Below are 25,812 nucleotides of genomic sequence, written 5' to 3'. Positions count from 1 at the left end.
ACCTTTTTCAAGATGACATTTCCTCCATTTCCCAATTAACTGCTTGCATGTGTAAGCTCCTTATAAACATAAACCTCTGGCTCATACCCTGCCGGGTTTATCTGGTACCGCTTTCTTCTGATCTGAAGGCTTTGTTTCCCGTTTTAGAGTTGGTTTGTCAGGATAAAATTACTATTGAAGACTGGTGGGCTGATGTCACTCCTCTGGGTGGCACCCTAGAGTCATCTCAGGGCTTTCACAGGTCTCAGTTTCTCCCCCTGGCTGTATAAAATCTCCATGGAGACTGGAGGACTGGTTGGCCAATGTTATGTGTGCGTCCTGAGAGCAAATTTCTTTAATGAGTGGGTTACTCACACTGAATGGTGTGAGGGCTTGCCTCTGCCACTCCCATAAATTTCCCAGTTGACTGAGAAAACTGCAACTGGTGGGGAGGAGCTGTGTCCCTAATTTCGGAGCTGAAAGCTCTCACATGGTATCTTGACTTTTATTCAGACAAACTCTGTTAAGGTATTCAAGAAAGACACCAGGCTAGCCCCCTACCTAATCACCTAGTCCACACCACTTGGTGTCTTTCAACTGAGCAACCTCCCGCTGTCTCTCAACGGGGGTAACCCACTCAGTATCTTTCAACTGAGCAAACTTTTCCCAGTGTCTTTCGACTTGGTAACCCAGCTACCTCTTCTTGAACCTAAGTTCAGGGAAAACCTACCCCTCGTGGCAAGGAGTTTAACAACCACCAAATAAAACTCAGAATCATCAATCAAGATGTGAGATCCAAGACCCAGGAGAGACATACCTAGTTGTCTGGACTCCCCAAGGAAGTGGACCAGCACAAGGGGCCCATGTTGGGCCCAAGGCTCCAGATACTTGTAGAGTTCAGGCAAAGGAGAGAAGTCAGCTCTTGGTCCCTTTGTGGTCACCAAAACATTCAACTGAAAGAAAAATGCACAACATGAGAGTTGTGAGTTAAGGTTTATCCAGGGTCTTACTGAGGACTCTAGCACAGGAGACAGCCTCTCAGATAGCTCTGAGGAAGTGCTCCAGAGAGGTAGGGAGGGAAGGCTAGTTTATATGTGATTTTGTTGCTGTTGGGGAATACATGCAGTCAGCATACATCTCGGTAGAAACTTAGAGCTAGTCACAAAGAACAGCAATCTCAAGGTAATGGTCATAATGCTTTTCTGTGTATGGGAAGATACAAGAAGTGGGGTTTATTTAAATTCTTCCTGAAATGCATCTAACTATCTAAGGGTCTGTCTGTCCAAGCAACAGAGCATCCTGTTATCGTCTTTAATTTCCTCTGTGTGAAACACTGAGACCACTGTCAGTCAGCAACTTCAATGGCTTAATCTTTGTAGACATAGTTGGAGAGCAAAATACTCTTCACTCTTCTTTTGTTTGCAGCATCATTGGTAGAAAAACAAGTAGTGAAAAATCCTCAGTTCTCAAGCTTTATTTTTATTGTGATACTAATGCTTGTGTTTTGGGTTTTCCCTAACATGAATGATAGGAAAAAGGGATGGGCTTAGGCTAAAGCAGTATGATTCTCTAACACAGACACACACAGAAGAGCGTACAGACACAAGTACACGCATCTTCATTGTATAGGGGACCATCTACGGTGTTTATTTTTCTTTTTCCATTTTTCTAACCAGAAACCTTAATTTAATATCTGGGTGTTTGTTGTATGCAAACTAGATAATCACAGGTTTCAGATTTAGTGATAATTAAAGCAGTTGTTTACACAATGCTGTAAATAATCCTTCAAATAGTATAATCTATCTAGGTTATTCATATGTATCTATATATTCAAAATAACTGGGTAGGGCTTCCCTGGTGGCGCAGTGGTTGAGAATCCACCTGCCGATGCAGGGGACACGGGTTCGTGCCCCGGTCCGGGAAGATCCCACATGCCGCGGAGCGGCTGGGTCCGTGAGCCATGGCCGCTGAGCCTGCGCGTCCGGAGCCAGTGCTCCGCAACGGGAGAGGCCACAACAGTGAGAGACCCGCGTACCGCAAAAAAAAAAAAACAAACAAAAAAAAACTGGGTAACTAATACCTATTAAATATTGTAGTTTTGTGTTTTTGTGGAATCAGTTACAAATTTCTCTCAGACTTAAGAGGAAAAAAAGTCTTTAGAGTTGTAGTAGAGATTGATTTTTAAAATTGTTAAAGTACTGGCTGGTCCTGAATCCAAGGTTTAATACTGATTATGACTAGAATGTAATCAAAGTTAAGGACCGCTGGTAATCGGTTTCTTATTGTGAAAACCATCTCTACATTAACTAACTTGCTCAAAGCCTTCTTCAAACAGTGATGCCATGTAATTAAGAAGGATATCACAAATATAGAGACAGCATATATTTGTAGAAAATATTTGTTCTGCCAGTAACTTTTGGTTACTTTGTACATGAACATTTTATTATTTATTCCTATTTTCTCTCTCTCTCATTTCTTCCTTACTTTTTTTTTCCTTGTTTTAAAAAACTTTGCTCAATTATTCAAGGAACAATTCTTGTTTACCATTTATGTGTGCTAGGCCTTGGGGACACTGTAAGGGAATAGATAGACATGACTCTAATTTAAGAGCTTCCAGTCTAATGAGAGATAGAGTTTTGCTACAGACAGTTACAACACAGTATAGTACCTTCTACAATAGCTGTCATATAGGGTGCTGTATTAGTTTTTTATTATTGCTTCTTTAACAAATTGCCACCGATTTGATAGCTTAAAACAACAAATTTATTCTCTTACAATTCTATAGGTCTGAAGTCAGACGTAGATTTTCGGGGCTATAAGCAAGATGTTGGCAGGGTAGCATTTTTTTCTGGAAGGTTTAGGGGAAAATGTTTTCTTTTCCAGCTTCTAGGCGCTGGCTCATGGCTCCCTTCCTCCAAAGTCTTGAAATTCAGAAACATTACATCACCTTTTGATCCTTCTTTCGTAGTTATTTTGCCTCTGATTCTTTCCTCAGCCAGGAAAGGTTCTCTGAATTTAAGATCATGTGATTATGTTGAACCCAGGAAGATAATCTCCTTATCCCAAGATCCGCAAGCTTAGTCACATCTACAAAGTTCATTTTGCCATCTAAAGTAGCGTGTTCACATGTTCCAGGGATTAGGATGTAAAAAATTGTTGCAGAGCCATCATTCTGCCTACCACATGCTACACAAGTACATAAGAACACCTCTTCTAGAACTGAGATGAAGAGTGTATTCAAGGATGACTTTCCAGAGGGAGTGATCTATCAGTTTGGACCTAAAGGACAAATAGTCATTAGCTAGGAAACGGAGGGAAGGTAGAACTGGTGACAATTTCTGGCGTAGAACATGCAAAGGCCAGCAGTTAAATGAGTAGCTTCTAAGAACTAAAAAATGTTCAGTATTACTTATAACGTGCCAGAGGCAGAGTGATGCAACACAGCCGGAGGCAAACACTAATAGACCCAGATCCTATGGAACCTTGATGACCAAGGTGAGGAGTCTAGACTTCATTCCATGAGCTGTGGTAAGTCACTGGAGAGTTTTAAATAGATGAGTCATGTGATCAGATTTCCAGGTTTGTAAGTTGGTCCTGGCTGCAGTGCAGGGAATAGATTGAAGGAAGTGAGTTATGGTGGCAATAAGATCTTGGAAGGTGCCATTGTAGTGATTTAAGCTGGAGATTTGGAGGAGGGCTAAATATGGGTGGTATCGTTCAGAATGGATACAGTAGACTGATTCAAGAGATATTTAGGTATTTGAAATGATAGATCTTTGTCGTTAAACAGATACAGGTAGCACAACAGAATGATTCAAATGTGACACTCCAGTTTTTGACTCAGTCATATTGGTAGAACTGGGAAATGCAGGAGAAAGAATGGTTGTGATGGTCAGAAGGTGAGTGTAGCTTTTGCCACGTTGAGTTTGACTGGTTCTTTAGGTGTAGATTTCCAGTCTATGGCTCAGAAGCTTGAATAAGAAATCTGGGCTTGAAGATACTAATTAGGGATTTAAAGGTTGTAGACGATTATTTAAACTCTTCGGGTGGTGAAGGTGTAGGATCAGAAAAGAGAATCTAGGGCAGTGCCCTGGGGAAACCTATCAGTTAAGAGAGGTACAGAGGGAGAAGAATTCAACAAACAAACAAGGTATGCCCAGAGAGATGGTGAGGGTGTGGAGTAGGGGTGAGGGACATAAAGGTAAGGTGTGATGAAACTTGGGAAAGATATTTCAAGAATGATGGCATAGTCAACACTCAGAACTATTGTTGAATGATCAGGTCTGAAAGATAAGACGTAAAATTCATGACTTTATTACTTTGGCAAGAGTAAGTACTTTTAAGGAATAAGTAGAGTCAAGATCTAGGGTTAAGTGTGTTGAGAATAGAATGGAAATATAAGCGATGGAGACAACGGTACTTTGTGGACATTTGAAAAGCACCAGAGACTTGGGTTACGTGTTAAATGCTGATGAGAAGGCACCAATCCTCCTCATCCATTGATGTATCTCTCATGCAGTCAATTCTCACAGTGGTGATAGATGCTCTGCTCCTCAAACGTATTCTCAGGACGTGCCCCTAATGGTAGAGGCAAGTGAATACTTCCTCCCAGAGGGACAGTGGTGTGACCGAAGCTTCTACAAGATCGTTTCAGGTCCTGCAGGAATCCTTATTTATTGTGGCCATAAGCATCACAGAAGGCATAAAGCCAGTCGTCCAGGTGACAACTGTAGAATTGCTGTGTGTAAAGTAAACTGACTGACAGTAAGAAAGTAGTCTGTGCATCAGCTTACTGCAAGCGTTTCCAAAACAGCCATAAGGACTGGAGATAAATTAATAAAGCTGCCTATTTTATATGTATATACATATATATATATATATATATATATATATATATATATATATATATAACCAGCCAAGGCTCTCACTAATGACCCATTAATAAGGAAACAAAGTGGAATTATTAGATCTAGGAATACTTTTAAAAATCTAGAGGAAGTGTGTTGGTAGCAAAGTTGAGTCAAGTTACAGGCCATCTTGGAATCCATTAACCATAATGATCAAGTACTCACAGCTTTGAAAAATGACTCTGCCTTGTCATTACTCAAAGTTGGGATTACACCTCAAAGGTCCATCAAAGTCAGTTGGTAAGGTAAGGTCATATTCTAAAATACATAACCTAAAAAGGTCTCTCAGAGTGCAAGTCGTACCTTTTTCTCAGATTAAATTATCCAAAATGAATTGAGCATTTATTTCAATCTATTGTTTCTGTCAGCATTTGTGAGCTGCCTGATAAGAGGAACAAAAATAAGTTCCAGTTTGTCCACCACACACCACGTGACACCCAGGCTCACGCCAGGGCCATTGTCTGGGAGGATATCATTTTGTTCCTTGAATAAATAAACTGCTTTTAAAAAGTTACTTGAGAAAAAGGGAAGGACTTAATACTTACACCGTTTTGTTCATTTCCCTGGTAACCATAATTTCACGGAAAATGGAGACAAGGTAATCTATCTGTTTTTTTACCAACAAATTATAGGGAAACCGATATTAAATACATCAAGGACTCTTCTATCTGTTGAGCCACTGTAGCAAACATCTTCTAAGTATTTTTTGCCACTCTCTCACATGAGACCTCTTTTTTTCAAATTAACTTAAATTTCACAGTTGCTGTGGGAATTGCTTTCATTGTCCTAGGATTTCCTTCTGTGTTTAAGAAAAAAAAGAGTGTAAAAAAGAAAGGCTTTATTTTATTTAAGACTTAATAGTCTAAGAGCTTTTACATAAAATGTGAGCGACTTTTAACAAAACAGCAGATGTGAAATTAATACATCAATGTCTCTCATTGGAACAGGGAAGAGCAGGAAGAAGGAGAAGTGCCAGGATGCTGACCTGTACCCTCTAGTGGAAACAGAACCATGTCCTTGTGATGTGTTTACATCTCATCCTTACGGAAATTGGTCAGATTGCATTCTTCCTGAAGGCAGAAGGGAGCCTCAGAGAGGATTGCGGGTACAAGAAGATGGCAAAGAATGTGGAGAAGGCATGCGTTTTCGAGCAATAGCCTGCTCTGATAAAAATGGAAGACCTGTTGACCCCACCCACTGCAACAGCTCTGGTAAGGAGATGGGTGAGGAGTAACAGATGAGGACATTGACATACAGCCTGGGAGGGCCATCCCAGGTCTAGAATTGGTAGGCTCGTTCCTTAGTAATTACTTCAGTTCTTCTTTGTCAAAAACACACCACCTCTCATAAAATATGGACATACGAAATGCACATATCCACATCACACTGATTATCTGGAACGTGATCGTTCGGGATCTTTGACTCACCTCACTCTATATTGCACCTCTGGCCACTTGTTTCCTGGCGGTGAGCTCAGTTGCTCTTCCTCTAAGAAAGCCAAAGCCCAATGCAAATGAATATATTTTACAGTGTTTATTGGTACTCTGATCATATATATATAGAAGGCATCAGTCCTTGAATCCCTTATAAGGATGTTGACAAAATACCTATGAAAAAGTTAATTTTCAATGTTTTATGGTACAATGTGTAAGTATACCCAAATTTATAGACTAAGATTGTAGAAAAGGAATGAGGCAATCTGGCAGAATTTTTGAGTTGTTAATCAAGGAGAAGACTGTATTTTTATTTATTTATTTTTGAACATTGGGATAATTTAAAAGATATGGGGAACAGAGAAAGGAATGATGATTAAATACAGCTGGGGTAAACACTGATGGAAGAGGCTGAGAGTAATGATTACAATGGAACTTATGAATTTCCTGCTCTCTTTTTTGGTTTTTAATTACCTTAAGAAACTGAAGTTAGGGATTTTACAGAAGGTATGGATAGAGAGAATTTATGCTGGAATGGCAAACTCTAAAAAAAAGATGAAAGATTTTTGTCTCTGTCATCAAGGTCTTATATCCTAATAAGCTTCCTAATAATACCAGAAATGGCAAATTGAATTCACTTTTAACACACAAGTAAATCGTAGTTCATCCTTATTCTTTATTTCTGATGTATCAGTTCGTTTTAGTTAGGATATACCTGGATCATTATAGGAATGCAATTTAAGGTTTAACGATTTTTAATTAGTGTCATCATTGCTCTACTTCCTAGGTTAGTCTACAGAATTGCATTCAGTGATTTTACTTTCAGAAACATTAAACACATCACAAGCAAGTAATGGACCCATTTTACAGAGGCCCAAGTTGGTTTGCTCTGGCCTTTGTTTTTCACCTTTAATATACATAATGGTTTATTTTTAAATTTTTTTCTTAAAATATATTTGACATATACACCTTGAATTTATGCAATGCTATAACATATTAATTCAAGACATTTATAGGTTGTAATATGATTGTAATTGTAGTGATAATTAATACCTATAACATTATAGAATTATCATTTCTTTTTAGTGGTTGGAATAATCTAGTCTCAGCCAGTTTGATTATAACACGATGTTGTTGTCCGTATTCACTGTATTGTTCATTAGATCTCTAGGACTTATCTACTACTCAGTCCAAGTTTGTACCATTAAACAAGCTCTTCTATCCCTGTCTATCCCTCTGTTCCCATGCCCCGGAAACCACCATTTTACTCTGCTTTTGTGAGTTTGGCTTTTTTAGATTCCACGTATAAGTGATATAACACTATTTTTCTTTCTCTGTCTGACTCATCTCACTTAGTATAATATCCTCAAGGTCCATTCAGATTGTCACAAATGGAAGATGTTTTTCTCATGGCTGAATAATAGTGCATTATGTGTATACACTACAAATTCTTAATCCATTCATCTGTTTATGGGTGCATAGATTATTTCTAAATCTCGACTATTGTGGATAGTGCTGTAAATACGTGGGAGTGCATACAGCTCTTTGATATCCTGTTTTTATTTCCTGTAGGTATATACCCAGAAGTGAAATTGTTGGATCATATGGTAGTTCTATTAATTTTTTAAGGAACCTCTATATTGTTTTACATAGTAGCTGCACCAATTTACATTTTCACCAACAGTGTGCAAGTATCCCTTTCTCCACATCCTCATTAACACCTATTATCTCTTGTCTTCTTGTTGCTATATGGTTTGATTTGCATTTCCCTGATGATTAGTGATGTTGAGCATCTTTTCATGTACCTCTTGGCCATTTGGTTGTTTTCTCTGGAAAAAGTCTATTTAGGTTCTCTGCCTAGTGTTTAACTGGGTTGTTTGTTTTTTGTTATTAAGTTTTGTAAGATTCTTTATATATTTTTGGATATTAACCCCTTATCCAATATATGGTTTGCAAATTTCCTCCCATTCTGTAGGTTGTCTTTTCATTATGTTAGTTGTTTCTGTGCAAAATCTTTTAAGTTTGTTGTGATTCTATTTGTTGACTTTTACTTTTATTGTTTATGCTTTTGGTGTCATATCCAGAAAATCATTGCCAGGACCACTATTGAGGAGCTTCTTTTCTACATTTTCTTCTAGGAGTTTTATGGTATCAGGTCTTATGTTTAAGTCTTTTATCCATTTCAAGTAAATATTTGTGAGTTGTGTAAGATAAGGGTCCAATTTCATTGTTCTACATGTGTTTATCCAGATTTCCCAGCACCATTTTATTTTTTAACATCTTTATTAGAGTATAATTGTTTTACAATGGTGTGTCAGTTTCTGCTTTATAACAAACTGAATCAGTTATACATATACGTATGTCCCCATATCTCTTCCCTCTTGCATCTCCCTCCCTACCACCCTCCCAATCCCACCCTTCTAGGTGGTCACAAAGCACCAAGCTGATCTCCCTGTGCTATGCGCCCAGCACCATTTTTTGAAGAGACGATCACTTCTCCATCAGGTGGTCCTGGCTCCCTTACCAAATATTAGTTAACTCCCTTACCAAATATTAGTTAACTGAATATGTGGGGGTTTACATCTGGGCTCTCTAATCTGTTCCATTTGTCTGTATCTATTTTTATGCTTGTATCACATTGTTTTAATTACTGTAGCTTTGTAGTATAGTTTAAAATCAGGAAGTGTGATACCTCCAGTTTTGTTCTTTCTCAGGATTTATTTGGCTCTTTTGGGTTCTTTGGGGTTCCTTAAAAATTTTAGGAGTTTACTTTTTCTATTTCTGTGAAGAATGCCACTGGAATTTTGATAGAGGTTGTGTTGAATCTATATATGATTTTGGGTAGTATGGACATTTTAACAATATTCTTATCCATGAGTAAAGGATGTCTTTCCATTTCTTATGCCTTCTTCAGTTTCTTTCAATGAAGTCATAATTTTCATTGTACAGATCTTTCACTTCCTCAGTTACATTTATTCCTAGGTATTTTTTTTTTGATGCTATTATGAATGGGATAATTTATTTTTCAGATGTTTCATTATTAGCAAATAGAAACAACACTGATTTCTTTATTTTGATTTTTATATCCTCCAACTTTACTGAAATCATTGATTAGTTCCAACAGTTTTTAGTTGAATCTTTGCAATTATCTATATACAAAATAATATCATCTGTAAATAGTGACAGCTGTACTTCTTCCATTCTGATTTGGGTATCTTTTATTTTTTTTTGTTTTGCCTAATTGCTCTGGCTAGACTTCTGATACTATACTGAATAAGAATGGTAAGAGTAGGCAACCATGTCTTGTTTCTAATCTTAGAGGAAAAGCTTTCAATTTTTTTTTTTTTTTTTTACTGAGTATAACGTTAGCTCTGGATTTGTCATAGATGGCTTTTGTTATGTTGAGGTATGTTCCTTCTATACACAATCTTTTGAGTTTATTTTTTAAATAAATTTATTTATTTGTTTATTTTTGGCTGTGTTGGGTCTTCACTGCTGCACGTGGGCTTTCTCTGGTTGTGGCAAGTGGGGGCTACTCTTGTTGTGGTGCACAGGCTTCTCACTGCAGTGGCTTCTCTTGTTGCGGAGCATGGGCTCTAGGCACACGGGTTTCAGTAGTTGTGGCGCACGGGCTTAGCTGCTCTGCGGCATGTGGGAGGGATCTTCCCGGACCAGGGCTCGAACCCGTGTCCCCTGCACTGGCGGGTGGATTCTTAACCACTGCATCACCAGGGAAGTACCTCTTTTGAGGTTTTTATCATGGAAGGATGTCGTATTTTGTCAAATCCTTTTCTGTATCTATTGTGATGATCATGTGATTATTTTCTTTCATTCTATTAATGTGATGTAATACATTTATCAGTTTGAACCATCTTTGCATCCCAGACTCATGGTGTATAATCCTTTTAGTGTGCTCAATTCAGTTTGCTAATATTTTGTTGAAAAATTTTGTATCTGTATTCATTAGTAATATTGGTCTATAGTTTTCTTATAGAGACTATATCTGGCTTTGGTATTAGGGTAATACTGGCCTTGTAGAATGAGTTAGGAAGTGTTCCCTCCTCTTCAGTTTTTTAGAAGTTTGGGAAGGATTGGCATTAATTATTTTTTAAATGTTTGGTAGAATTCACATCATGTGAAACCGTCTAGTCCTGTGGTTTTCTGTATTGGGAGATTTTTGGTTACTGTTTCAGTCTCCTTCCTCATTATTGGTCTGTTCAGATTTTCTGTTCTTCCAGATTCGGTCTTGGTAGGTTATAAGTTTCTAGAAATTTATCTATTTCTTGTAGGTTGTCTAATTTGTTGGCATATAGCAGGTCATAGTACTCTCTTATTTCTGTAGTATCAGTTGTAGTGTCTTCTCTTTTATTTCTAATTTTGAGTCTTCTGTTGTTTTCTTAATCTAGCTAAAGGTTTGTCAACTTTATCTTTTGGAAAATCCAGCTCTTTCATTGATTCTTTCTATTGTTTTTCTGGTCTCTATTTCATTTGTTTTCTCTCCAATCTGTATTTCCTTTCTTCTGCTAACTTTGGGCTTAATTTTTCCTTCTGGGTACTGGAGGTGTAAAGTTATTTACTTGAGATCTTTCTAATTTCTTAATACATCCATTTATCACTATAAACTTTCCTCTCAGAACTGCTTTTTGCAGCATCCCCTAGGGTTTGATATGTTTTCTCTCCATTTTCATTTGCTTCAAGATTTTTCTTTTCCTTTTTGATTCTTTGATCCATTGGTTTTCAGAAGTGTATTGTTTGGTTTCCACATATTTGTAGATTTTCCAGCTTTCTTCTTGTTGATTTCTAGTTTTATACCATTGTGGTCAGAAAAGATAGTATTTCAGTCTCCTCAAATTAGCTAAGATTTATCTTGGTCCTCTCATGATCTAATATCCTGTATGCACGTGAGAAGAATGTATATTCTGCTGCTGTTGGTTGGAATGTTCTATATATGTCTGTTAAGTCCATTTGGTCTAAAGTATGGTTCAATTCCCACATTTCCGTGTTGATTTTCTGTCTGGATGATCTATCCACTGCTGACACTGAGGTATTGAAGTCTCCTACTACTACTGTATTGTTGTATACTTCTCCCTTCATATCTGTTAGTGTTTGCTTAATATATTTAGGTGCTCCAGTGTTGGGTGTGTATATATATTCATGATCTATCTTCTATGTATATTGACCCCTTTATCATTATAAAATGACCTTCTTTGTGTCTTGTTACAGTTTTTGGCTTGAAGTCTATTTTGTTTGATAAGTATGGCTATGCCCACTTACTTTTGGTTTGCACTTGCATGGAATATGTGCTGTCTCTTCACTTTGAGCCTCTGTGTGTTTTTAGAACTGAAAGAAGTTTCTTGTAGGCAGCATATAGTTGGATCTTGTTTTTCTGTTTTGGTTGTTTTTTCTTTGTGTGTTTGTTTTCTGTATGTTTTCATTGCTGTTGTTTTTTATCCACCCAGCCACCCTTTGCCTTTTGATTGGTGACTTCAGTCCATTTATGTTTCGAGTGATTATTGATATGTAAGGGCTTACTGCTGCCATCTTATTGTCTGCCTTCTGGTTGTTTTGCATGTTCATTATTTCTTCCCCCTGTTTCTCCCTGCCTTTGCAAAGCAGTGGTGTTCTATAGTGGTATGCTCTGTCTCCCCCTTTTTATGTTTTGTGAATCTACTCTAGATTTTTGCTTTGTGGTTATCACCTCCTCTATGAAAGAGGTCACCACTGTCTACCTCTTCTGCCAGAGAGGTAGCCAGTGCTGCTTCCAAGAGCCCAGCCCCTTGTTGTTCATCTGTGGGGAGGGGAGGCCACCTTGGAAAATTTTTACCTCTCCTCTGCTTCCAAACTCTTCTCTTTCTCACTCCAGTGGCATTCTGGAATCTCCCTTTAGGCAGGCTGGACTTCCAATCATTCTCTTCTCCATGGTTACCTGCCCAGTTTTGCACTCTCCAGGTTCTTTCTTTTCTAATCTCAGTGAGTGGGACTGGGGCCAGTTTGCCAACTCCCTTGTATCAGCAACCCTCACTGAGATCCCCCTTGTTTATTTTTGGATGCACAGGTGGACTAGAAACCTCCACATCCCTTTGTGAAATATGCAGAAGCACTTTTGTTTGGTAATAGATGTCTAATTAGTTGTTACAAAGAGGAAAGAGAAGAGAAGAGAGACACCACCATGATGCTGGTGTCACCTACATATTGGTTTATTAGTCATTTGATCAAAACCTGTATACTGATCACCTGCTATGTACCTAGTCGTCTTTTATGATTTCGGTATACAATTATGGGGAAATCAGGGACTTGTGCAGCTTATTGTCTAGTGGAGGATAGAAAAAAAACAAATTAATAAAGGAATTTCAAGTCTTTATTAGCCCTTATGATGCTGAACAGAAAATCTTGAGACTTTAGGGAAGTCCTCACTGAAGTGACATACATTTGAGATGTGAAGAGTGAGATGACAACCATGTGAAAAGTACATACAAGTTAATTTCAGTTAGTGGGATAAGCATGTCCAGGGCATATAAGGCAGAAAAGAAGTACCGGCAAAATAACACAAAGGAAGCCCTCAGGAATGAGGAGAGTTGTTTTGAAATGCTGTGGAAGAAGTAGGCAGAATCTGGATGTAATTCAAGTGAAGTCATCAGGTGGGAAGAGTGGTAGATCATGTGATCCAAGTTAGGTGTTTAAAAAAATTACTTTTGACTAGTGTGTATAGATTGGCTTCAATGAAGCAAGGATGCCATTAGTAGACTATTGCAATAGTCAATGTAATACATGATTTTAGGTAAGGCTTAAGATGGCAGTAATAGAGCAAATATAGTGTTAAGATAAAATTCAAAGATAGAATTAAGATTATTCCAAATGCCAGTCATCTTTTAAAAAATACATTATCTATCATTCATCTCTAATTTTTCAAGGGTTTATATGTGTGTATGTGGCATTTAATTTAGAAATAATCATTTCAGGTTAGAAAAGAACATATCCTCAAGGAAGAGGAAGCATTGAAAATGGAACCAATTTACAGAGCAATAGCAAAAGCTGTTAGAGAATCTAAAAGATTTCCACTGAATGAAAACAGTGCATTGATCAAGATTTACCAGAGACTTGTAACTTTTATGATATGTGTGTTAAGATATTTTTACAATACATTTTTCAAAAAAAAGATTTTTAAGAATAGTAAATGAAAATACTCCCAATGGGTCACTTCTGAGGATAAGAGACATATCCATCTATCAAGGGAAAAGAAAACATTTAATGGTTACTAATAGACATTTTTTTTTAATATCCATGAGTACTAACTCACTATTAAGAATTCTATTTTCATCCCAGACAAACTGAAGCAGAGAGCAGTGACCTCAATCTGGCTTTCCTAATAAGAACAGTAAATGCTTTGCCCTTTTAAGCTCCAACATAGGTTTGTCTTCCATCTGCATTTGGAAGACACAAATGGGATTCCCCAAGATAATATCAGAGAAATTTCCTCATGAGGATAATTATTCCTCATGCTGAGGTGTCCTAGGTGGCCCCTGCTGCTACATACAGCTGTGGGCAACACAGTTCACTAAATTCTGAATTATCTGTGCTGATGGATTTCATGGAAGATTCGAACCACAGATAATACTAGCCAGGTCTCTTTGTCTTTAGGAATATCACTGAGGAGACCAGTAGTAAAATCACGCTTCATTAAAAAAAAGAAACAAAAAAACTTCAGAGTAGAATTTGGATCTATATCCTGTCAGCAATTGTTTGCTCCTACTGCGTTCCATCACTGCCTAATGTTAAAGTGTTGCATGTAGTTCCCAACGGTGCGTGACAACAGGGCAGATGTTGACTCTGATTACCTAATTCAGTCAACAGAATAGCGTGTGCCAAAATAAAGATACTTGAGGTGCATTACTTCCAACTATGTCTCTTATCCCAGTGATTTTTTTGGACAAAGAATAGGACATAAAAGCACCCCACACCTCAACACACTTCATTCTTCTCTCTCCCTTTCCCTGCCTTCAGCCCTCTCTTCACTGCAGTCTCTGCTCATAGCAAGTCTTTGCCTAACTCCTCTAATAAATCAATCTACCTTATCACTTCCTATTCCCCTTACCAGTTTTCATCTTTCTTCATAGTACTTAATCACCAACTAAAATATTATGCATTTACATTTTAAAAATACTGTCTCCTGGGCTTCCCTGGTGGCGCAGTGGTTGAGAGTCCGCCTGCCGATGCAGGGGACACGGGTTCGTGCCCCGCTCCGGGAAGATCCCACATGCCGCAGAGCGGCTGGGCCCGTGAGCCATGGCTGCTGAGCCTGCGCGCCCGGAGCCTGTGCTCCGCAACGGGAGAGGCCACAGCAGTGAGAAGCCCGCGTACTGAAAAAAAAAAAAAAAAAAAACTGTCTCCTATGATTGGATGGTAAAATTCCAAGAAAGAAAGAACTGCTTTTTAGGTTTTTTTTTTCCCCAACTGTATCCATGGCACCTAGAATGGTACCTGAAAGTTAGTAGGTATTTAAAATGTATTTTTGAGTACATGACTGTACCATCAGGTCTTAATAATTGTACCTCCTTAGCATTTCTCAAACTTTTCCTTTTCTCTTGCGATCTACTACACCCAGTGGCAGATGTTACAATCTTGTTTTCACACCTGATATTTATTATGCCAAGAGCCATCAGCCATCACAGGAAAAGGAAAACTTGGCCATGCCCGTGCTCTGCTGTCAGTTTCTCCCGGCCTCTTCTTCACATACCAGCTCCTTGACAGGACATCAAAGGAATTCCATGACTATGTAGTCTGCCTGGCATGCTCTTTATCCTCCTTTCGTGAGATTCCTCCTTCTTTGGGATAAGACCAAGTGATGCCTAGTCCAGGAAGCATTTTTCCTACTTCCTATCCCAGGGTGTGTGAGGGATCATCCTTGAGAATTCCCATGAGTCCTATGCTTTTCTTTATCAATATATTTAGTTTTATTTTTTTAAATCCCCATGCATATTTCTGCTTCTGTTACTAACCTGATTGTTTATTGAATCAGGCTCATTTCAGTTCAGGTGTACTGAAGCGGGTTCATTTCTCCATCCCCAGTGCCTAACACAGGGTCTGGCCCATCACAGGCTCTGAGTGTATGTTGGCTGAATGAATGAAAAGATGAGTTTAGATATGACAAGAGTCAATATGATCTCAGATTCAAGGGGTGGCTTGAATCGAGATCTTAGTTCTCTGCCCAGGAATTGGACCTGGGTAGTCTGGATGAAAACCAGGAATCCTAGTCACTAGACCACCAGAGGCTAGAGGCTAGAAGCAAAGTTCCCCTGGCTTTTGCCCCCACTGAAAAATGCATTTCTCAAGGAGGCAAAAACTGTAAAACTGGAACAAAGTTTATTATTAGAAACACAGAACAAGAAGTGGGAGAGCACGCAGAGATACAGTTTATTTAAGAGAGAAGCAAGGCAGAGATACACACCCGGAGAGAAAAGGGTGTGGGCATCCCCCCTAATGAGGAGTGCAGTAAAGAGGCAGTTAAGTCATTTATATAGGGCTTTTCTTCCAGGTCTCTGTTTACCTTTGGCCAATTATCTTGTTTCTTTTTCCACACCTGACCTGCCCTAGGATCCGCCCCAACATGTGTACACAACTTTTTTCAAAGATAGAGTCTAGCCCACAGGCCTATGGGAGGGCTGGCATTACCTATTATGGGGTGGTACCCTCTCCTTTTTGACCCCCAAGAGCCTTTCTGCACATGTGTAGTTGGGGAGGTCTCCCTGACCTTAAGAATGAGAAATATGTGGTCTCTTTATCTTTTGTCTGGGCAAGACTCAGTTCCGCTCTACCCCTGCCATTACTGTTATCTTGAAGTGCTCACCGGAGGCAAAGTCCAGCTATATACCATGTTTCTGTTCTTGTTTCTTTTTTTTTTTAATTTATTTTTTTTCTTATTAGTCATCCATTTTGTACACAGCAGTGTATACATGTCAATCCAAATCTCCCAATTCATCACCCCCCCACCCCCCATGGCTTTCCCCCTTGGTGTCCATACGTTTGTTCTCTACATCTGTATCTCAGTTTCTGCCCTGCAAACTGGTTCATCTGTACCATTTTGCAGGTTCCATATATATGCATTAATATACGATACTTGTTTTGATCTTTCTGACTTACTTCACTCTGTATGACAGTCTCTAGATGCATCCACGTCTCTACAAATGACCCAGCTTCGTTCCTTTTTATGGCTGAGTAATATTCCATTGCATATATGTACCACATCTTCTTTATCCATTTGTCTGTCAGTGGGCATTTAGATTGCTTCCGTGACCTGGCTATTGTAAATAGTGCTGCAGTGAACATTGGGGTGCATGTGTCTTTTTGAATTATGGTTTTCTCTGGGTATATGCCCAGTAGTGGGATTGCTGGGTCATATGGTAATTCTATTTGTAGTTCTTTAAGGAACCTCCATATTGTTCTCCATAGTGGCTGTATCACTTTACATCCCCACCAACAGTGCAAGAGGGTTCCCTTTTCTCCACACCCTCTCCAGCATTTGTTGGTGGTAGATTTTCTGATGATGCCCATTCTAACTGGTATGAGGTGATACCTCATTGTAGTTTTGATTTGAATTTCTCTAATAATTAGTGATGTTGAGCAGCTTTTCAAGTGCTTCTTGGCCATCTGTATGTCTTCTTTGGATAAATGTCTATTTAGGTCTTCTACCCATTTTTGGATTGGGTTGTTTGTTTTTTTAATATTGAGCTACATGAGCTGTTTATATATTTTGGAGATTAATCCTTTGTCTGATGATTCATTTGCAAATATTTTCTCCCATTCTGAGTGTTGTCTTTTTGTGTTGTTTATGGTTTAATTGCTGTGCAAAAGCTTTTGAGTTTCATTAGATCCCAGTTGTTTATTTTTGTTTTTATTTCCATTACTCTAGGAGGTGGATCAAAAAAGATCTTGCTGTAATTTATGTCAGAGTGTTCTTCCTATGTTTCCCTATAAGAGTTTTATAGTGTCCAGTCTTAGATTTAGGTCTTTAATCCATTTTGAGTTTATTTTTGTGTATGCTGTTAGGGAGTGTTCTAATTTCATTCTTTTACATGAAGCTGTCCAGTTTTCCCAGCACCACTTATTGAAGAGACTGTCTTTTCTCCATTGTGTATACTTGCCTCCTTTGTCATAGATTAGTTGAGCATAGGTACGTGTGTTTATCTCTGGGCTTTCTATCCTGTTCCACTGGTCTATATTTCTGTTTTTGTGCCAGTACCATTATTGTCTTGATTACTGTAGCTTTGTGGTATAGTCTGAAGTCAGGGAGTCTGATTCCTCCAGCTCCATTTATTTCCCTCAAGACTGCTTTGGCTATGTGGGTCTTTTGTGTCTCCATAAAAATTTTAAGATTTTTTTGTTCTAGTTCTGTAAAAACTGCCATTGGTAATTTGATAGGCATTGCATTCAATCTGTAGATTGCTTTGGGTAGTGTAGTCATTTTCACAATATTGATTTTCCCAATCCAAGAACATGGTATATCTCTCCATCTGTTGGTATCGTCTTTAATTTCTTTCATCAGTGTCTTATAGTTTTCTGCATACTGGTCTTTTGTCTCCCTAGGTAGGTTTATTCCTAGGTATTTTATTCTTTTTGTTGCAGTGGTAAATGGAAGTGTTTCCTTAATTTCTCTTTCAGATTTTTCATCAATAGTGTATAGGAATGCAGTAGATTTCTGTGCATTAATTTTGTATCCTGCAACTTTACCAAATTCATTGATTAGCTCTAGTAGTTTTGTGGTGGCATCTTTAGGATTCTCTATGTATAGTATCATGTCATCTGCAAACAGTGACAGTTTTACTTCTTCTTTTCCAATTTGTATTCCTTTTATTTTTCTTCTCTGATTGCTATGTCTAAGACTTCCAAAAATGTGTTGAATAATAGTGGTGAGAGTGGACATCCTGGTCTTGTTCCTGATCTTAGACGAAATGCTTTCAGTTTTTCACCATTGAGAATGATGTTTGCTGTGGGTTTGTCATATATGGCCTTTATTATGTTGAGGTAGGTTCCCTCTTTCTGGAGAGTTTTTATCATAAATGGGTGTTGAATTTTGTCAAAAGCTTTCTCTGCATTTATTGAGATGATCATATGGTTTTTATTCTTCAATTTGTTAATATGGTGTATCACATTGATTGATTTACATATATTGAAGAATCCTTGCATTCCTGGGATAAATCCCAGTTGATCATGGTATCTGATACTTTTAATGTATTGTTGGATTCTGTTTGCTAGTATTTTGTTGAGGATTTTTGCATCTATATTCATCAGTGATATTGGTCTGTAATTTTCCTTTTTTGTAGTATCTTTGTCTGGTTTTGGTATCAGGCTGGTGGTGGCCTCATAGAATGAGTTTGGGAGTGTTCCTTCCTCTGCAAATTTTGGAAGAGTTTGAGAAGGATGGGTGTTAGCTCTTCTCTAAATGTTTGATAGAATTCACCTGTGATGTCTCTGGTCCTGGACTTTTGTTTGTTGGAACATTTTTTTTTTTTTTTTTTTTTAATTTATTTATTTATTTTTGGCTGCATTGGGTCTTCGTTGCAGTGCGCAGGCTTCTCAATGTGGTGGCTTCCCCTGTTATAGAGCACGCGCTCTAGAGCGCAGGCTCAGCAGTTGTGGCGCACGGGCCCAGCTGCTCCGCGGCATGTGGGATCCTCCCGGACCAGGGCCCGAACCCATGTCCCCTGCGTTGGCAGGCAGATTCCTAATCACTGCGCCACCAGGGAAGTCCCTGTTGGAACATTTTTAATCACAGTTTCAATTTCATTATGTGTGATTGGTCTGTTCATATTTTCTATTTTTTCCTGGGTCAGTCTTGGAAGGTTATACCTTTCTAAGAATTTGTCCATTTCTTCCAGGTTGTGCATTTTATTGGCATGGAGTTGCTTGTAGTAGTCTCTTAGTATGCTTTGTATTTCTGCAGTGTCTGCTGTAACTTCTCCTTTTTCATTTCTAATATTACTGATTTGAGGCCTGTCCCTGTTTTTGTTGATGAGTCTGGCTAATGGTTTATCAATTTTGTTTATCTTCTCAAAGAACCAGCTTTTAGTTTTATTGAACTTTGCTCTTGTTTTCTGTGTTTCTATTTCATTTATTTCTGCTCTGATCTTTATGTTTTCTTTCCTTCTGCTAACATTGGGTTTGGTTTGGTCTTCTTTCTCTAGTTCCTTTAGGTGTAACCTTAGATTGTTTGAAAGTTTTCTTGTTTCTTGAGGTAGGCTTGTATATCTATAAAATTCCCTCTTAGAACTGCTTTTGCTGCATCCCGTAGGTTTCAGATCATCGTGTTTTCATTGTCATTTGTCTCTAGGTATTTTTTGACTTCCTCTTTGATTTCTTCAGTGATCTCTTGGTTATTTAGTAACATATTGTTTAGCCTCCATGTGTTTGTACTTTTTACATTTTTTTCCCTGTAACTCATTGCTAATCTCATAGCGTTGTGGTCAGAAAAGATGCTTGATATGATTTCAATTTTCTTAAATTTACTGAGGCTTGATTTGTGACCCCAGATGTGATCTCTCCTGGAGAATGTTCTGTGTGCACTAGAGAAGAAAGTGTAATCTGCTGTTTTTGGATGGAATGTCCTATAAATATCAATTAAGTCTATCTGGTCTGTTGTGTCATTTAAAGCTTGTGTTTCTGTATTAATTTTCTGTTTGGATGATCTGTCCATTGGAGCAAATGAGGTGTTAAAGTCCCCCACTATTATTGTGTTACTGTCGATTTCCTCTTTTACAGCTGTTAGCAGTTGCCTTATGTATTGAGGTGCTCCTATGTTGAGTGCATATATATTTATATTTGTTATATCTTCTTCTTGGATTGATCCCTTGGTCATTATGTAGTATCCTTCCTTGTCTCTTGTAATATTCTTTATTTTAAAGTCTATTTTATCTGATATGAGTATTGCTACTGCAGCTTTCTTTTGATTTCCGTTTGCATGGAATATCTTTTTCTATCCGCTCACTTTCAGTCTGTATGTGTCCCTAGGTCTGAAGTGGGTCTCTTGTGGACAGCATATATATGGCTCTTGTTTTTGTATCCATTCAGTGAGCCTGTGTCTTTTGGTTGGAGCATTTAATCCATTCATGTTTAAGGTAATTATCGATATGTATGTTCCTATTACCATTTTCTTAATTGTTTTGGGTTGTTTTTGTAGGTCCTTTTCTTCTCTTGTGTTTCCCACTTAGAGAAGTTCCTTTGTATTTGTTGTAGAGCTAGTTTGGTGATGCTGAATTCTCTTAGCTTTTGCTTGTCTGTAAAGCTCTTGATTTCTCCCTCGAATATGAATGATATCCTTGCTGGGTAGAGTAATCTTGGTTGTAGGTTCTTCCCTTTCATCACGTTAAGTATATCATGCCACTCCCTTCTGGCCTGTAGAGTTTCTGCTGAGAAATCAGCTGTTAACCTTATGGGAGTTCCCTTGTATGTTATTTGTCATTTTTCCCATGTTGCTTTCAATAATTTTTCTTTGTCTTTAATTTTTGCCAGTTTGATTACAGTGTGCCTTGGCGTGTTTCTCTTTCTGTTTATCCTGTATGGGACTTGCTGCGCTTCCTGGACTTGGGTGGCTATTTCCTTTCCCATGTTAGGGAAGTTTTTGACTATAATGTCTTCAGATATTTTCTTGGGTCCTTTCTCTCTCTCTCCTCTTTCTGGGACACCTGTAATGCGAATGTTGTTGCATTTAATGTTGTCCCAGAAGTCTCTTAGGGTCTCTTCATTTCTTTTCATTCTTTTTTCTTTATTCTGTTTGGTGGTAGTGAATTCCACCATTCTGTCTTCTGGGTCACTTATCTGTTCTTCTGCCTCAGTTATTCTGCTATTGATTCCTTCTAGTGTATTTTTTATTTCAGTTTTCTTATTGTTCAGCTCTGTTTGTTTGTTCTTTAATTCTTCTAAATCTTTGTTAAACATTTCTTGCAGCTTCTCGATCTTTCCCTCCATTCTTTTTCCGAGGTCCTGCATCATCTTCACTATCATTATTCTGAATTCTTTTTCTGGAAGGTTGCCTGTCTCCACTTCATTTAGTTGTTTTTCTGGGGTTTTATTTTGTTCCTTCATCTGGTACATAGCCCTCTGCCTTTTCATCTTGACTATCTGTGAATGTAGTTTTTGTTCCACAGGCTGCTGGATTGTATTACTTCTTGTTTCAGCTGTCTGCCCTCTGGTGGATGAGGCTATCTAAGAGGCTTGTGGAAGTTTCCTGATGGGAGGGACTGGTGGTGGGTAGAGCTGGGTGTTGCTCTAGTGGGCAGAGCTCAGTAAAACTTAAATCGGCTTGTCTGGTGATGGGCGGGGCTGGGTTTCCTCCCTGTTGGTTGTTTGGCCTGAGGTGACCCAACACTGGAGACTACCAGGGCTTTTTCATGGGGTAATGGCAGAGTCTGGGAAGGCTCACGCCAAGGATTACTTCCAAGAACTTCTGCTGCCAGAGTCCTTGTCCCTTGGTGAGCCACAGCTGCCCCCGCCTCTACAGGAGACCCTCCAACACTAGCAGGTAGGTCTGGTTCAGTCTCCTATGGGGTCACTGCTCCTTCCCCTGGGTTCCGAGGCACACACTATTTTGTGTGTTCCCTCCAAGAATGGAGTCTCTGTTTCCCCCAGTCCTGCCGAAGTCCTGCAGTCATATCCCGTTAGCCTTCGAAGTCTCATTCTCTCGAATTCCTCCTCCCGTTGCCCAGCCCCCCAGGTTGGGAAGACTGACATGTGGCTCCGAACGTTCACTCTAGTGGGTGGACTTCTGTGGTATAAGTGTTCTCCAGTTTGTGAGTCACCCACCCAGCAGTTATGGGATTTGATTTTATTGTGATAGCACCTCTCCTACCATCTCATTGTGGCTTCTCCTTTGTCTTTGCATGTGGGGTATCTTTTTTGGTGAGTTCCACTATCTTCCTGTCGATGATTGTTCAGCAGTTAGTTGTGATTCTGGTGTTCTCGAAAGAGGGAGTGAGAGCATGTTCTTCTACTCTGCCATCTTGAACCAATCTTCTCCTGTTGTTATTTCTGTCTGGAAGTGTAAACAAGATGCTGGCTGTAAATTCTAACCTGGAGCCCATCTGCCTCTTGCCTCAAACACGCATGCCCAGATAAAAGTTCTGCAGTGTGTGTGTGTGTGTGTGTGTGTGTGTGTGTGTGTGTGTGTGTGTGTGTTAAGAGATGTTTGGGTAGAATAACTATGTATAATAAACACAGAGCCATAGAGAAGTTGTCAGACAAACACTAGAATATTTGGTTCTATTTTGCCCTTTATATACAGTTTGGGGTTAGAAGAAATGAAATTGCTCTGCAAGCAGTGGACAAGGAATGTTTTTGAAAGGATGAAAAACTGCAGAAAAACAATTTTCCTAGGGATCCAGTGATAATTATGTGAATAAAACTTTAACTTGGGCTTCCCTGCTGGCGCAGTGGTTGAGAGTCCACCTGCCGATGCTGGGGACACAGGTTCATGCCCCGGTCTGGGAAGATCCCACATGCCACGGAGAGGCTGGGCCCATGAGCCATGGCCGCTGAGCCTGCATGTCCAGAGCCTGTGCTCTGCAACGGGAGAGGCCACAACAGTGAGAGGCCCGTGTACCACACACACACACACACACACATACACACACACACACACACACACACACACACACAAACTTTAACTCATCCGATTATAAAGTAAAAATGTAAACTATTTCATATCTGATTCTAGGTAAATTATGATTGATTTTGATAGGCAATTAATTATCATTAATATTTCATCCAGAAATAACTTGGCATTTGCAGGTTAACTCCAGTACAGCAATTTCAGTAATTTGCTGTCATATATAAGGAGGTATGGATAGCAGACAAAGCAAAATAATCTATAAAATCTTTGTGATTTAAAGAATAATATTTCATGTATTCGAAGTTACTGGCAAAAATGTGAATGTAATCTTAATATCTTTAGAAAGTTTAGTTTCTGTGTATGTATTGAATTTGTATTATTGAAAGATTTATCACAGCTACATATGGACAAGTTTATTTCGGCCAAGATAGGAGACTGAAATTTACATCTTTATTAACTGAGTTGGCTAAGAGAGCATTTTATAAAGTGTCCTGGCAAAGACTTGTTTGTATCAAAGATGGGACAAACTTTTAAAACTATTGTGAACTCTCCTTTATGAATCTACCAGGCAGAGGGACTGAATAATTATGTTTCTTGCAGAAAGAAATAGATAATCTTTAGTCATCTGTAAATTTGCCAAGGACCTGTTTCCTAAATCTTCTACACCTGTATGTTTTTTGAGACGTTGGAAAGCTCTTCAAATCACCATTTGAGGAGGAATAATAGTGCCTACTCTGGGGCAAAGAAATTTAGGTTTGAGAAGATGAATATGTTTCTGTGTTTTTCATGTTGAGATTTTTGCTTCCTTTGCTTTTTCTTTTTTCATGTGAATGTTGCTATAAAAATTCATATGAAATCGCTACTTTAAAGATGTTTTTCTCCTCTATCCATGTTTCTCCATCTCAGTGGCTCTCCCTTACTTGCTTAGACTTCTCTCACCTTTCCATTAGATCCACTGCAGTGGGGACTCAGTCCTTCCTTCCACCACCCGTTTGTCCCATTTCAATGGGAAGAATCTTTCCCACAGGCCAATATGATGATCACTCTCACTGTCCACCAACTGCCCAGGCCCCTTAGTATGGCGTACAAGTCTCTTCATGATTTTACCCTTTGTTGACCCCTGAAACCTCATCCTTCTTCTTTCCCATGCTGAGCCTCAGCCATCTTGGAATCTCACATATCTCAATCCATACCATTCTCTCTCATGGGACTTTTGCCTTCTCTACTTACATACATTAATTCTGCTGTGACTTTAATTTTTCCTCCTTGCAGCCTAATTCTCTAGTAGACTCCTAATAACCTTTCAGGACTTAGGTTAGAAACTTAGGTTTCACCTTTTCTGGGAAACACCAGGCAGTCTTGCCAGTCCGCTCTTCCCCAACCCCTAGATGCAGGTCCCCAATCCTAGTGCTTCTCATATTTTACCTACTATACAGCTAGTCTGTCCTGCCACAGATGGGTGTGGGGTTCTTGAGGGAAGGACTGTGTCTACTTCATCACTGTGTCATCACAAGCATCTGGCAAAGTGTCAGCACATCATACATGCTCAATAATTGTTAACAAAATAGAATATAAATCTATGCTCTGTGTAAAGAATTTTCACGTACATATATATATGTATTCGTTTTTTTCTTTTTTTTATGACTGCTTTAACAAAACCACGAACTTGGTGGCTTAAGATAACTTATTTACCCTTTTACACTTCTAAAGGTAAGAAGTCCAAAATCAGTTTCATTGGGTCAAAATCAAGGTGTAGTCAGTCTCACTCCCTTCAGAAGCTCTAGAGGGTAATCTGTTTCCTGGCCTTTGTCCGGATCCTAGAGCTGCATTCCTTGGCTCATGGCCTCTTCCGTGAGCCAGTGGCATAACATCTTGCTTCAGTGTCTTATTTACCTTCTTTGGTGTCAATTCTGTGCCAAATCCCCCCCCCCCCCCCTTATAAGGACACTTAGGATTGTCTGTCCTGCACTGATATTCCAGAATAATCTTCCTATCTCAATATCCTTAACTTAATCACATTTGCAAAGTCTCTTTTTACATATAAGGTAACATTCAGAGGTTCCAGAGGTTAGAACCCGGATATTTTGGGGAGCCATTATTTAGCATACCACAATGTGTTAAGGCTATTGTATTTTTGAAGCTAAACCTTTTAAAGATGTGCAAATGAAAAAGAATTGGAAACTTCTCTCAAGTGCTGGAAACACTCACGTAGTGTTATCTTCTTTATTTCTTCATGTGTGTAGTGTCTACACAAGGGGATTTATGTGAACAGTTGATACCATCATCTGGAAAATTATTAGGCAAAATATCATAATGGCTAAAATGTGAAGAAAGCAAATGCGGCTTTTGGTTATTTCCTTGAACAATATATGGAATCAGTATTTCTTTTCACTTTTTTTTTTTTAATAGGGTATGGGCTACACCCTTTTTCTCCAGGTCATATATTAGCTTTACCTTATTTGTTTCTTACATTTTGTGTTTTAATTTTGACCTATTTAATAATTACTAGAGATAAAGATTTACTGATAAGATCTCATTTGAAGAGAGGATTGGTTCTGTTACTGAAAATGTTTCAAGAACTCACCTAATGAAAGGATACATTGGAAACTGGTTCATTTGTTTATATATTCATTTATTCTTTTTAACATCAAAGGAACATCTGGTTTTCATCATGTTCTTTTCTACATAACGGTGTATAAAGATAAGTAAGTAATACTCATTGGATATATCTATAGTCTAATGCAGGACTGTTTTAGGGATTTCGAAATTTGAGATTGTCTTCCGTCTCTGAGTCAGAGCATACTTTAGTTTTTGGAATTAAAATGAAACAAAAATTTCAGTACATCAACCAGTCCAACATTTTCATGTACCTTATATTTCTTATCCAGAAGTGGAA

At 38.6% G+C, this 25,812-nt stretch overlaps 1 protein-coding gene across 1 annotated transcript in view; it reads left to right on the top strand.

Annotated features, from left to right (window-relative positions):
- Positions 1-25,812, top strand: part of THSD7B (thrombospondin type 1 domain containing 7B) — a 900,946-nt gene that overhangs the window by 638,778 nt on the left and 236,356 nt on the right. The window contains exon 14 of the mRNA XM_032638606.1: positions 5,834-6,097. Coding sequence (XP_032494497.1) covers positions 5,834-6,097 — 264 coding nt within the window. The remainder of the gene's footprint in view (positions 1-5,833; positions 6,098-25,812) is intronic.

Source organism: Phocoena sinus, chromosome 7, assembly GCF_008692025.1.
Source record: "Phocoena sinus isolate mPhoSin1 chromosome 7, mPhoSin1.pri, whole genome shotgun sequence".
NCBI lineage: Eukaryota > Metazoa > Chordata > Mammalia > Artiodactyla > Phocoenidae > Phocoena > Phocoena sinus.
Note: the sequence above shows the minus strand (reverse complement) of the source record. Positions and strands in the feature narration are given on the sequence as shown.